At 29.5% G+C, this 14,898-nt stretch overlaps 2 protein-coding genes across 7 annotated transcripts in view; one reads left to right on the top strand and one right to left on the bottom strand.

Moving 5' to 3' along the window:
• The window catches only part of LOC143080642 (plexin-A2-like), a 62,793-nt gene extending 52,201 nt beyond the window's left edge, over nt 1-10,592 (top strand). For 3 of the 6 annotated variants that reach the window (XM_076256606.1, XM_076256597.1, XM_076256587.1), the window contains 8 exons: nt 231-331; nt 714-761; nt 2,249-2,329; nt 3,064-3,218; nt 3,678-3,825; nt 6,226-6,357; nt 6,566-6,646; nt 7,132-10,592. In XM_076256606.1, the coding sequence (XP_076112721.1) occupies nt 231-331; nt 714-761; nt 2,249-2,329; nt 3,064-3,218; nt 3,678-3,825; nt 6,226-6,357; nt 6,566-6,646; nt 7,132-7,224 (839 nt within the window). In that variant the 3' untranslated portion in view covers nt 7,225-10,592. The remainder of the gene's footprint in view (nt 1-230; nt 332-713; nt 762-2,248; nt 2,330-3,063; nt 3,219-3,677; nt 3,826-6,225; nt 6,358-6,565; nt 6,647-7,131) is intronic. The other 3 variants (XM_076256629.1, XM_076256623.1, XM_076256615.1) reach the window with 1 other exon arrangement.
• Nucleotides 10,593-11,273: 681 nt separating this feature from the next.
• The window catches only part of LOC143080626 (plexin-A2-like), a 137,934-nt gene continuing 134,309 nt past the window's right edge, over nt 11,274-14,898 (bottom strand). The window contains exons 29-32 of the mRNA XM_076256573.1: nt 14,749-14,896; nt 13,628-13,759; nt 12,991-13,074; nt 11,274-11,952 (exon numbers count right to left, since the gene is read on the bottom strand). Coding sequence (XP_076112688.1) covers nt 11,848-11,952; nt 12,991-13,074; nt 13,628-13,759; nt 14,749-14,896 — 469 coding nt within the window. The 3' untranslated portion in view covers nt 11,274-11,847. The remainder of the gene's footprint in view (nt 11,953-12,990; nt 13,075-13,627; nt 13,760-14,748; nt 14,897-14,898) is intronic.

The raw sequence follows: 14,898 nt of genomic DNA, 5'->3' as shown, positions 1-14,898 counted from the left end.
TATATGAAAGATAGATAACAAAAATAATGTTTTGATTGTTTTGATATTGCATGGTAATGTAATTGTATTTTTAAAATTTAAAAATACTATGAAATATATTAAATTTCTTTTTAGTATGTAGCCTATGAAAAGACATAGAGAGAATACAAAATACATAGAAAAAGTAATGATCACAATGCAACAATAAGTAATCAAATTAATCATATTTATGTTTGTGTTTTTTTCATCAGAAAACCAACATGTACAAGGAATGGTTCCTACAAGTACAGACCATGTCAAACTGTTGATGCCAGAGACAGCAGCAGACAATCAGGATCTCAAATGGCATTTGGTTAGTGTACTAGTGTATCATTATAATGATCAAAAATCGGAACAAAGACCAAAATCACAGGTTATGATGTTCCATTACAAATGCATTATTAAAACTAGATATCATAATCTATACAAGAAAGTTTGGTAAATAATTTTTTATACTTTGCCAAAATAGAGTTTATACATTTTTGCTATTTTAAAAATTATAGTATAAGAACTAGTCACCAAGGCAAGCTTTGCAAATTCTTGTAAGCGCAGCATAGTTAAGTCCAACTTTGCTCAATAATCAAGCTTTTTCACATGTTCATACTGACATGAATATCATTGATGAATCCCATGTTTCTCCCATCTTCCCATGATTTTTTGGTTAAATCTGCAATATTATTTATTTTCTAATGAAGGTCGCTTGTTCCAAAAACAATTGTGATGTAGAAAATTTTCCTGAGAAAGTAAGTTTTTCATTCCAGACCAGATCATTTGAAGATCTAAAAAGTTTGATTCTTTTAACAAAGTATCTAGTAATTCAAATTAAGCTTGAAGCATATTTCAAAAGTGAAAATTTGCATGCCACTGTTAAGGTTATACAACTACTGCTTGCATTTAGGCATGAATAAAAAGGGTGATATAGCAATATTAATCAAAATTTGAACTAAACATGAAATGCTCTTTACGCTTTTGATGTAGGCCTTCTACACAACAAATCCAAATTTACCTGCTTTTTGGGGGTATTTTTAAGTATTGAGAAAAACCCCAGCATGTGTTCTGTTTTAAATTTTTGGAGATCTGACAACTTCCTTAGAAGACAATCTCAACTAAGTTAAAAGAAAACAACCTCAATTAAGTTCAAGTACGTCAATCTCAGTTTAGTTAAAAGTAGATAATCTTTATTTAGTTAAAAAGTAGACAATCTCAATTTAGTTTAAAGATTACAATCTCAATAGGTAAAAGTAATCCACCTTAAACACATTTTGTTATCAGACTGCAAATACTAGGTTAGTATTCAATCAATTCCGCAAAAATAAATTTTGGAAAATTAGATTTCAATATTTTTGACTTATCTTTTATAATATGATTTACTTATCTATTGAACTTTTGAAATCTACAGTGAATTATTGTACTCTATGGAATCAATACACCTTATCGCTATTTAGTCCAATCTGAGGGAAAAGTTATTTACACAACTTCCTGTTTGGGTCATGCTGCCAAAAATAGAGGTCATCAGTAGTGAGCTGAGGGAGGAAAAACTGTAGAAAGCGTCCATTAAGAAACTTTGATAGAGTATGATCCACTTTTTCAAAATTAAAATTGAAGTAAAAAAATATTTTGTTTGAAGTATTTACAGTAGTTTAAACAGGTCTCATTAAAAAGTATCATGCATGGTGCATTGTTTAAACAGGGTCCCAGATAGCTTCAACTGGATGAAAAAGTTGTGTAGTTTTAGATCTTATCCGAAATGGAATAAATAGCGATTAGGTGTATAAAATGTTTCAGAGCTCGGCTTTAAAAGCTTAACTCACTATTTAAACTGCTTTTGGGGTGAAGGAAAACAAATTTCTTATGTGCATCCTGCCAGAATCAACTGAAATATTGAGATTTTCCAATTCCTTTATACATGGACTGTCTGTATATATGTGCTGAAAAAGATTGTTTTTCACATATACATTTTTTCTAACATCAGGTATGTTTTGACCATTCAGGTATGTTTTGACCATTCAGAATTGCTAATTAGTTTGTTTGAGATTTTGTTACTGTCAAGTACCAAACACTTAATTTAGATAAGATTAACAGAAATTATTAAACATTGTTGTGAGGTTGATACATTGAAACAGTACTGAATGAAAATTAAATGATAGAAACTATCATTTTATTGAAAGTTTTGAAAATAAAGAATTCAAACATTTTCATACCAGATATTATATCAAATTTTTCATTTCAGTCAAATTTACCAGATGAAGAAAAATCCAACAAAGAACATGAAATAGGAGAAATATTTCTCAATAGATTATTCCATACAAAGGTAAATTTTGTCACTATCATTGAATGTATACAGGTAAATGTTGTATTGGTCTATGATTGTGTACAGGTAAATGTTGTCTTGGTCTATGATTGTGTACAGGTAAATGTTGTCTTGCATGGTATATGACTGTGTACAGGTGAAGTTGTATTGGTCTATGACTGTGTACAGGTAAATGTTGTCTTGGTCTATGATTGTGTACAGGTAAATGTTGTCTTGCATGGTATATGACTGTGTACAGGTGAAGTTGTATTGGTCTATGACTGTGTACAGGTAAATGTTGTCTTGGTCTATGACTGAGTACAGGTAAATGTTGTCTTGGTCTGTTTCTGTGTACATGAAAATGATTTCTTGATTAGATCATTGTTGTCTTGATCTGTTTCTTTGTACAGGTCAATTTTGTGGTAATCTGTGTACAGGTAAATGTCTTGATCTGTTTCTTTGTACACACAAATGTTTTCTAGGTCTATGTCTGTGTACACTCAGATACTAGTCATCTGAATTAGTGACTGGATATTGAAATGTTTCTTAGAGAGGAAAATTGCACTCTTACAACAAAAACTATAACCTATAGATATATACATTATATACTTTCAGCTGAGATCCACTTGAATAATTTTAGCTGTTAGATTTCAACTAACTTTTATACAATATTTCGGGTTGTCAGAGAAATAAATTACAGTTACTACAGCAATTGTCTTTTTATTGCTAACTAATTTTATTTTCTGTTATTACAGCTGATATTAAGAGACTACATTGAAGCCTGTTTTGAGGGGATTACTGATTCTCAATCCTTGTCAATACCTGTACGGTACTTTCTGTGTATGATTGACAAGCAGGGGAAGGAAGTGGGTGTTGATGGAGATATTCTACAATCTTGGAAGAGCGAATGGTAATTTCTTGAGCTTTTCATGGATTTCTTCCAGATTTAATGTCAAACTTTTTTATAGAAAATATACTGTTCTGATATGAAACCAGAAAATTCATGATTCTACAAACTATCACTCACTCTCATTCAAATACATTGACATTAAGAAATGAAAGAGCATTTACAACAAATGATTGATAATAGACGCATCTTTTTCACTGATTGTTTATTTTTGCTCTATATTCCTTGGATGTTTTCACATGTACATTTGTCTCTATCATTCTTTTTTATTTGGACTGTAAAAAGCTGCAGAGCATATATCTGAAGAAAAAAATTCCCCCTCCAAAAAAAAAGTTTTATTGATTCAAATTAAAATTTATAATAGATAGGTAGAAACAGTTATTGGTATTACACTGTGAAGGATGCAATTTAAAGAGCTTTTTGTTCCATTTCATTTCTATGAAATTATTTCTTTCGTTTTAGCTATGCAACTAGAGTTTGGGCTTCATTGATAGCCAAGCCTCAGATATTGTTTGATGTAAATGTACCAAGTCATGTGGAACCATGCATGGATATCCTTAAACAAGTATTCATTGACAGCTTTACACAATGTCCTCAGCATGTCACAAAGGTTGGTCTTGATAGTTACAAATAACAAAATAATAGGTTCAATGTATATTAATATTGCACCATGTAAAATGACCTGTCACTCAGCTAGAAAGGGTGCGTTTATGCTTTTGTACCATTTTAGATTTTTGTATACAGGTAAATTATTTCTTTTTGGAGAAAGGTGAATCATATGAAATAAGGATTTAAGAGATTTATCTGTAATCAGAGTTATATAATCAGAGTTATAGTGAATCTAGTATACAGGAACATTAACCTCTTCATGTATAGTACTTAATCAAGCAGAAGATCAAACTCGAGGGGCATTGGATTTGTATTATTCAGTGTTTAAAATAACCTTTCTATGTCTTGTAACTATATTATCATATATATATGTGTGTCTTAATATTTATGTCATAACATTTGTGAATTTGTGTAGTAATTGTTTGTATAATATTTATTCCTGCTGCATCTGTTCTGTTCTGTTCTGTTCTGTTCTGTTTGTTAATGTGATATGTATATGTCTTGTGCCTTTTGTTACAGTGTGAACTAATCTAAGAGAGTAAAAATCTTTATATTGAACTGAAGACAAAAGGTCAAAATTTAAAATTAAAAATATAATATTTCTTCAAAAGCACTAAATAGATATATATTAACAGTGATTTACAACAAAGGAAATAAGACATGTTTGACATAATTTCATGAGTTGTGTATCTTATCTTTAATATTGGTGGTTGGATATCTGTTTCTGTATTGGAATAAAACGTGAATTAGATTTTTCAAATGTTGGAGAACAATAAACACTGGATAGTATAACACTTCAAAAAGTAAAATGTAAATTTAATAATGACCTAGTCATACTGCTTGTGTAGCTAGATAACAAAATATGGCAAAGGTATTTACAACTGTACATCAGGGAATACCATGACATCATGTTACTATAGCTTTTCCTGTTGATACAAATTTATTGATGATAATTATTTTGAACTAGGTGCACTTCTCCAGGTCAAAAGGAAAAAGGGTAAATCAGTCTTTGCAAACTTGTGCAAAATTCCACTGCAGAAATAATTATAAGCTATAATAAGCAATCTTCTATCACTTAAGAACTAAAAGAAGATTTTGTAAGTTTGAAGTGAAATGAATGCAAGTTGTGTTGCCAATGCACATTTTGCTCGAAATGGGCAAAGTTGCTTGCTTTTGTATCACTTGAAATGTTATAAAATCTGTTATCAGTTCTTTGATTTACAATCAACAAGAATTAATATAACATTTCTAAATAAAAAAATAAAGATATCATTAGTAAAAGTGAAAAGATTTGACTACAGTTGAAAAGTGATGACATATGCATGATATGATAGGGTTGAAAATCACATAACTATCCATTTAAGACCAAATGACAAAATTTCAGGTCTCTAATTTCACTGTATAGCCAACTGGCTGATTTGCAATACAATAATAAAGGAAAGGACAAATTGTTGTGGCAGGAAGGAATCAACAACAACCACAGGAATAAGCCACTCAACCTTTCCTTTTCATCTGTGAATTTTATTTTTTATACAGGATAACTGAATAAAATATATCTATATTAATACGTAGCTTAGCTGACTAATAAAAGCTAACACACTATTGAGTCTAATACAAGCTTTTTCAACTGTAATTGTTTTCTGATGAAATTTTAATTCATCAGAAACTTGTATACTAACTGCATTTAAATACGAAAAAAAGATCATCTTAAATATTAGTATAGAACTGCATTATCTTTTTTTTTTTTTTTAAATATATTTATACCCCACTTTTCTTATATGGAAAAGTGTGTTGAAAATTTATTTCATCCTTATGCCTGAATTATTTGCTCCTGACGTGGTAAAGGCACTTAGTTTGACATAATTGCAACTGCACAACACTCCTGTAACCCAGGACATTACTGTAACAACACAACATAAGAAAAAACTGTAAAAAAACAGTTGAAAAAAAGGCTTGACTATAGTAACCAGATCTACACATTGCACAAAAACAACTAATACAATGACTATAGAGACACATGTACTGATCTTGAGAACTCACTCTGCTGTAAGCTAGTTCATATCCAGTTATAACCAAATGATAAATCTTGGAACCTAAACTTACTACATAATAGTCAGGATACTTTAAATGAATTCAGTGTAAAGAAATCATAAACCCGTTTGAGAAAAAAACATGACCTTGTGTAGCCTTTGCAAGTTGTCAGTTCTATCATAATACTGGTTTGATCATAAGATGCTGTTTCCAAACAAGTATGGCTCAGATGAAATTTATGTTTATCTAAGGTCAACTAAATTATATATAAATGAATCTGTTAAAAATCCTAATTTTTATTTCAAGCCAGACAGTTAATTTGACAAATGGATACATTGTGTTTGCTAACATATTCTTGTATATTTTTTAGGATGCTTCTACCCAGAAGTTACTGTTCTGTAAGGATATTCCAGAATACAGGAAAAATGTGAATTCTTTCTTCATAAAAGTAGAGGCAGTTAATGATCAAGAGTTCTGGAAAGCAATGGATGAAATATCTAGTGTAAGTTGATTTTATTTCAATTTAAAGTAATATAAAATTAACATTAATCATTTGGGCCATGATAAAAGTAATTCCTAAATTCTCATCCCCATCCAGGCAATTTTTTTTAATTATTTTGTGAATTTCTGGTAATTTTTTTTCAACTTGCCTGGAGTTTCCACAGTTTGTGACAAATAATGAAAAATAGAAGACTTATCTATAATTATAGGAACAGACGAAAGAAATGAAGTTCAGTCGACAGGCCACTTTACATCAGCTGTACAAATTTATAGCTAAATACAAAGATGAGGTAAGATCACTCAATAATTAAGACTTAATATTGCATAGGTCATACAAATGTATTGGAAATTATCATTATTTTTTGTTTTTTTTGTGGACTTGAGGAAGTGGTACATCTATGTGTCTCTGATTTCTGAACGTTTAGTTTATTGAAAAATACCTTTTATAACAAACAAAAAACATAAGGAACACATAATTTACTGAACCCTTTACTCAGTTTATGTCACAATAAAAAAACAGATTTTTCTCTTCTTTTAAGCAATTGTGGCAAGGAATGGTTTTTATGGCTTTTTTTCAAATTGACTGAATAAAATATCAGGAAATCAAAATCAAATTGAATGGATTAGTTTGAGCTTCTTTGGGAAATGCCAGCAGCATCATGATATTTCTGATGCATTTAAAATTTAATGTGGTATTTTGTTGGATACACTTTTTATGTATTTGACTGAAAACCTGTTTTTTTTTTGTAATAATATAAGTAATATTACCTTGTAGATAATAGAAGATTTCCAAGAAAAAGATGAGACTAAGGATCTTGCCTTTGGAAACAAGTTGGAAGAAGTCATAGATCTGATGGAAGAACCATAAACACTGACTAGTTTTCATGAATATAAATCATTATTCACATTACAACCAATCAAAACTGTCATTTTGGTATAATTGCTTTTAAATGTTTAAGCAGAAAAAAAATCAAAATAATCCTTTATATTTTGTATATAAAAAAAATATCCAGATTTATTAAGCTATGTTGTGATAAAGTGTTAGTTTTGTTTGAGATTTAGTCAGTATACACTTTTGTTTTGTTCATCAATTTGAAAATGGTAGTACCTGTAATCAGCAGATACTCCTGATAAGGGGTAGGGAAGTTTTCCTTAAGTTTAGGGTCAATTTAGAAAAAGTAAAGTGGATCTATATGTTACATTAAAAGTTGAAACAAATAAAAACAGGACCTGAAGCAGAAAACCTTGAGCCCCATCTAATATCATAATAATAGTATATTTAGGCTTGCTATAAAGATTTGGTGTCCTTTATGAAAATAAATTGGGATTCCAAAAGCTCTTTTTTCAAAAGTCGTAAATAAAGGGTTATTCAAGTGTAAAAAAATTTAAGTGTTTTTATTATTTCCTATGTTGTTATGACATGGAATTCTTTTTTTTCTTTTAAAGATGACATTACTTTTTGCAACTTTTATAGCTTTCACAGTTAAAGGCTGTTGAATTTTTGTTATAGTTTTTTGTTTGTTATATATGTTTTATGTCATGCCTTTTAGACCATAATGTTTATTATTCTTATTCCATCGTTTTACCAGTATCCTGTTGTAATTTTAATTCATAAATCATCTTTCATTTTTAGAAAATTTTTATTATCTGTTGTATGTTATGGTACTAAAAATTATATGTTTTGTTTTAAAGATATTAAGAATTGTTCTTTCAAAGACTATTTGTTCTTATAAGATTACTTCACATTTATTAGTTCTAGACACATGTCTTTCTTTGTATCAAGTGCTTTAATTTTTTTAAAGTTTCACAGGGTTTTCTTTATTTGTACATAATATTTTTAAATCAAATGTAATATTGGTTAATTAAATTTGTTTATTCAAAGTTGTAATTCAAAATGTCAATTAATTATTGGCTTGAGTAAATTTAAAAAAAACCAAAAAACAAACTAGAGATCATATAAATCTCAAGGTCAGAAGTTTCATTTTGAATGTGGCAATATAGGAAAGGTGTACTGACATAAATGGTCTCTAAACACATTTAACTTCAAATGGAGCTTTCGTCAGTAGAAGCCATATTTACTATGTGTATCAGTGAGAAAAATGTAAAAGCATACAAATATAGTATATATACCAATACACATAATTAATAGCACCTGGTGATGTTTCATAGACTGACCGGCTTTGGTCCAAAAAGGACCTTCATCAGAGGCAGAATGGTGGATTAATGTTTGCACTTTTTGGACCGAAGCCGGTCAGTCTATGAAACATCAACAGGTGCTGTTAATTATGTGTATTGGTATATATACTATATTTTTATACTTCAGTTTGAATGTGATTTCATTCCAAAAAAATTAATACCAACTAGTAAAAAGAATTTGATTTTACTTGACATAATGTTGATTTACCATTATTAAACATTTTAGTGTAGAAATTTGTAGAAATTTGGGATATCCATAAATAGGACAACCACCCAATGTTGCAAAAAAATCAAAAGTTATCTAGAGATAACCTTTTCATTATAAGTTCTGATGTATGTATAGCGCTTTTAACTCACCATAATAAGAAAGTTAAATTTAAGACCACTTAAATTCTAAATTCTTATTTGTAAATATATCCAGTTTTTTCTTAATTGTCTATCAGCAACTTAGACCAGAAAAAAATATACAACTGTATCTAAAATACTATTAAAAGTTCATAACAAGGGAAACAGTGTATAAAAGGGCAAGCAAGGGAAACACTGTACATGTATGAATAGTAATTCAAAGGAAACAGTGTAAGAAGGCAGAGTATAAAATACATAAAAACCTTCCTGTTTAATATATACAGAACTTAAAATTTGAAAATTTAAAGAATTGTTCTTGCATAGGCTATTCCTCTTGATAAATTTACTTCACTTTTACTAGTGTTAGACTCTTGTTTTTCTTTGTAACATGTACTTTAATCTAAAGAGCTTGACAGGGTTTGTTTTTTGTGTACAAAAGGTTTTTGTGAAAAGTATAATTGAGTAAATAAGTATTGGTATTCAAAAATGTTATTCAGTTTGGCATGAACACATTTGTTTTTATTCCGGTGCCCATATCATGCTCAAGGTCAGAAGTTCATAATAAATATTGAATTACACTCATGTATATATTTTAGACAAGCTGTGATATATGATGTGCCTTTTGATTATATTAAAAATATTTTATAATTTACATTCCTTTATTACCATTAATATCTTTATAATAGTGCTAATATGTCCACTTTCTCATGAAGAAAACTAATTATTGTCTTGCCTGCAATAAAAGTTTAAAGAAATATGTCGCTAGCAGCTGCATATTCAATTTGTATAAAGCTCTTGTATTTCAGATTTTATATATTTTGTATAGATGTCTTGTTTTTAAAAAGTATTTTTTTATCACATGATTTTCTCATTTATACTGAGTAATAAGATAGCTATATTCCATATATAGATCATTGCAAGGTCTTAATGTCTATCTCACAGGGTTCACTTGACCTTGACCTGACATTTTATGGCTGTGATCAAGCATTTTTTTTTAAGTTTCAACTGACTCATTTTCATGGTTGATTTTTCAATTTTAAGTTTTTGTGGTAAAGACCATTTACCAGAGACTATAAAATGTAGGTCTACCATGTTTTGTATTCGATTTGTCTAGGTTTAACCGACTGTTACATTACTTTCACGGATCATTGACAAATTTTAGTTTATTTGATTCTTGTATTTAATCCTTTGTCTAAAAAAGACTTTTTTCATAATGCTAATCATGATCAGTAAAGCAGGCAAGCCAATGTCAGCATGTACCTTGTAAGGATTTATTAATTTTAGTTTTAAAATATATTATCATTTCATTGTTGTTATTTTTATGGCCATTTTAAAGCTCATGTTTATTGTTAAAGTAGCAAACACAAAGGCCCATTCTGATTTTGTGATGTTCCATACATGCCTCAATACACTTTGTACAAATGCACAAACTAAAATACAAGTTCCTTATATTGAGCTTTAACATGGAAAAATATCCTCAGTATTTCTACAAAATATAATATTCTTGCATTGTTGTTATTTTCATGTTTGATATTAATACTTCCATTCAAACCATTCATGTTTAGTGATATCTTTTTACTTGTTATTGAATTTTATATTGGATATTTAATATATAGTATATATTTGTTCATTTGTTGACTTGACTGATCACTGTGCTTCCAGCTTTATATGCTACTAATAAAATATATTTTTTGATTTGGTGGTTCATATTTTTATTTTAAAGAGAATTGTACAATTTTGGTGCTCCATTTGAGGTAATCAGATTTGCTTTATTTCTCAACAGTATGTCCGTATATCAGGTGGCGAAGAGTTATCATGCAATTGCCATTAGTAATTGACTCATCTAATCCCTAGGTAATTCAAATAACGATGATGTCTTGGAAAGCTATTTTATTTTTTGGCTTTGAAGGTGCAGGAAGAAGTGAAGCAAAGATCTGAAATAGCCTGGCAAGACCTAAAATGACTAGTGTAAAACCATTCAAACAAGAAAACCAACAGTATTATTAATAAAAAACAAGAAACGAGAAAACCACATCAACATGTTAATTTAAGTAGTTTATCATGAATTATTTATCACACAAAGCACTAACATTACATTTCGTACACATTTCACTTATGAGGTGGTATTTTAAAACTATATGTTTGTCAGATATGGAAATTTTGAAGTTTCAACCAAGTAATTGAATCAGTGAACACTTGACATGTAATATGAAAGTATCATTTTCATTTGTTGTGTCAAGGTATTTTCTGTCTTGAAGCTTGTGAGTGCACACTGTGTGGTTGATTATGTGGAAATCTTCATGAACAAGTATATTTTTTTCATTGCCAAATCAATTTGGTTGCTTAAATTAAAGACAGCTATGTTTGATGTTTTTATTTAATATTAATATTAATTGATAATATATAATAACAAAAAGTCTTTGTATTAAGATTGAAAACAAAAATTATATATAACACAGCGGTCATCCATATAGCCCAATAATAAATATGAATCGGAAAAATTACCATTGATTCAATGCATAATACTGGTAATTGTGTAAATCGACAAACATTTTTATAATCAATTAAATTACAAGAAAGAAGAAGAATAGTGATGTGTTAAAAATGGTGTTTACGAGATTAGTATCTAGATGTATTTGGCAAGTTAAATTATTCAGTTCATGATATTCCTGTTACTCAATTTTCGTAAGTGCATGTTTTTTTTTATTACAAAGTTAATATTGAGAAACTATTTTTTGTACAAATCTTAATTCAAAAATTATTTGAAAAGAATTTTCAATTGAAATGAACATCTTTAAAATAAACAGTTTATGTGAAATACTCCATTGAAACCTCTATTATATGAAAAATTAGTTCATTTTCAGTTTCTGTGTTACAATTCATATATTCATAGTATATGTATTAAAAAAAATATATTATTTACAGTATGTGTATATATAAAGTACACAATTTAACAGGTGGTAGATGTTTCCTCCATCAATTTTATGACTTCTTCAAGTTTACTTGCGAGTTTGATGTTTGAAGCTTCTTCTATGTCCTCCAAATCATTTATAATCTAAAAAGGGACAGAGAAAATTACTGCTATTAACAACAATAACACATATCCAGTACAGTTTTTATAGATGTGATTATTTTTGAAAAAAAGGCGAAAACTGTGGCTTAGATTTTAAGTAATCTATTCTATAAAGAGTAAAATAATAATATAATCCTTTTAAAAGAAGGACTAAATGCTTATGTTTACTAACAATATGATATTAGTTTTATGTGTCATCTTACCAACAGATGTATAGAAAAATGAGAAAATAAATCCATCTTCTATTTAAAATCTACAATTTTTTTCATTTCAATTATCAATTATTCTGTCAATCTGAATAATTTTGTATAGGAGATTTTGAGGGTGATTAGGGTGTTTATAATATGCCTCCATTTGATATATGGATATTAGTTAACTACAATGAAACTTTTGTTTAATCGAAAACGTTCCAAAATATTATCAACAACAAAAAAAGGACCAAAATGGCATTTATATTTTTTCTGCAGTCCAAAAAGTTGATTATCTGTACCTACCCATATTTTATACGGATACTAGTTTTGTAAGCCATATAAACAATGATACCAGGATTGCTATTTTGTATTTGCGCCAGACGCGTGTTTTGTCTACAATAGACTTATCAGTGATGCTCGAATAAAAAAAGTTCAGAAGGCCAATTAAAGTACGAAGGTGAAGAGCAGTTAATTTATAATTATGACCATCTCAATGATATTTCATGTCAACACAGAAGTGCTGAATACTAGCCTGGTAATAGGCTCGGGGAATAAAAACTCCACAAGCAGTGGCATCGACCCAGTGGTTGTAAACAAACTCATCATATATACCAGGATTGCAAGGACGCAAATGTTTTATTCTTAAAGAAGATTTTTTTTAATTCCTCTCTAGAAATACAATATACGTTTGGCAAGCATACTATCGCAAATACATTCATTAAAATACTGTCAATTGAACATTACACGACTGATCGGCTTTGTAATGTAATAATTTTGTCATTATTTTTAAAAATGTTTTCAATCCTAGCATTGTAATGGAATCACTCACTTGACTCTTGTATTTTCCAATGTATAGATTATACAGTTGGTGAAGGGCAGACTGTCGACTGAACCTCAGTTCTGATTTCTGTTTCTGAAATTGATGTAAAAAAATTATATCGTCAAGGAATTAATAGAACATCATGGTTACTAATTAAGGAACTATATAACAAAACAACTACACAAGTTAAATCTCAAGGATACATCTCAGAATCAGAAGAAGAAGAAGAAGAAGAAGAAGATTTTTTTCATTTTTTTTAACACCTTCGGGGATTTACCGAAAAAGTGATGAAGCAATCAACTCTGCAAGTAAAACCTATCAGTAACCTCCACAACCCCCATTCCGAAAAACATACACCCCTCCCCCAAAAACAGCAATAAACCCAGACATGATCAAATGACATACTTTGATTTACACGAACACTCCCAAAACTGGTGCCGCACCTAGGTGCTCTGAAAAGAGTACAGCTTCTACTCTGAAATACATTGAGCTTGACGCATGCCAAAGAAGCTATCTATTGTTGAAGATAACATATTAACCTGTAGGTGTTGTTTAGTTGTTTATGTTGTTGCCTAGCCCGTATCGCCTTTTGTTCATATTCACTAAATTATAAATGCAATTTGAATATAACAATGTTACTACTTACATCCGATATTTCGTCCATTTCACTCCAGAATTCTTTATCTGTCACTGGTTCCAAACGGATGAAAAAAGGACTAATAAGCTTTCTGTATCTTGGTATATCTTTATGAAATAATAACTTCTGCGGAGGTGATTCCTGTAAAATTGAATGCAAAAATAATTACTCATTAATCATCACTACGAGTAAACTCGGCTCACACCATTGCATACACATATATGGTCTAGCAAAATCCCTTTTTTCATCAACACAAAACTGTAACGGTCGTTGCAATGATGTTCATACTATACTAAGTCAGCCGTTAACATCTGTTACTCTTTGTAACATTGTATTTAGATTGGTGTTTGTTCCTCAAGTTCATCCCGACGACGATTTCTCTTATCTTTTTCCTTTGGTTGAATTTCGTTTACCATTTTTATCTTTATTTAGGCTATGCTTATTTTCGTTTTACTTTTATAAAGGTCAAAAGATAAAGATATACGCACGATACTTTTTTTCTACAAGGACGCATTTCACTCTCCTCTATCATTCAAATGTTATCTTATATAATAATACCAGGAGATGAGGGTATCCCGTAATAAACCAGCTACTCAAAAATAAATATCTATAGGACATAAAATAGTCATTAACAGTTGAGCAATGTCTATGCAAAATAAAAAAAAAAGTATTTGGAGTCAAGAATTCTTATAAATCATTTTAACGTATATCTGTCATTCTCTAAAATACCCTATCCCCACTCACAAAAAAATTATAATTTCAGAAGTGTTTCTTATTTACAATAGTTACAGTCATTACATAAACTAAAAAACAAAAACAAAAATACAAACCCACGTGTCTCTCAAGACATCTCATAATATTAGAAATACCTTATTTGAATAGTTTTTTGTTCGTTTTTTTTTTTTATAAATAATGTTCAACCCAAAAAGAGACTAAAATTTCAAACTCATCATATATGTTTAACAACGTGAATTACATGTTTTAACATGTTCAAGAAAAAGATCTCAGATATCAAGAATTATGTACATTTTTCGAACTCCCCCCTTTCGTCTCATCTCCGGAAAACGGATATTCCATATATAAGACGTCTTCAAAATACTGATGATTTGTAAGTTAATATTTTCTCTAACCTTATTCACTTTGTGGGCTGTTTGGGTAAAACTTTCAACAAAGACTTGTCTCAGAATGTCCATGCATGGTCCAACATAAGCAGGCACACTAACATCAAACAATATATCTGGTTTACCAATCAGTGGAGCCCAAACTCGTGTTGCATAGCT

This window comes from Mytilus galloprovincialis, chromosome 1 (assembly GCF_965363235.1).
Source record: "Mytilus galloprovincialis chromosome 1, xbMytGall1.hap1.1, whole genome shotgun sequence".
Classification (NCBI taxonomy): domain Eukaryota; kingdom Metazoa; phylum Mollusca; class Bivalvia; order Mytilida; family Mytilidae; genus Mytilus; species Mytilus galloprovincialis.
The sequence above is the reverse complement of the archived record's forward strand: the minus strand, read 5'-3'. Positions and strand labels throughout refer to the sequence as shown.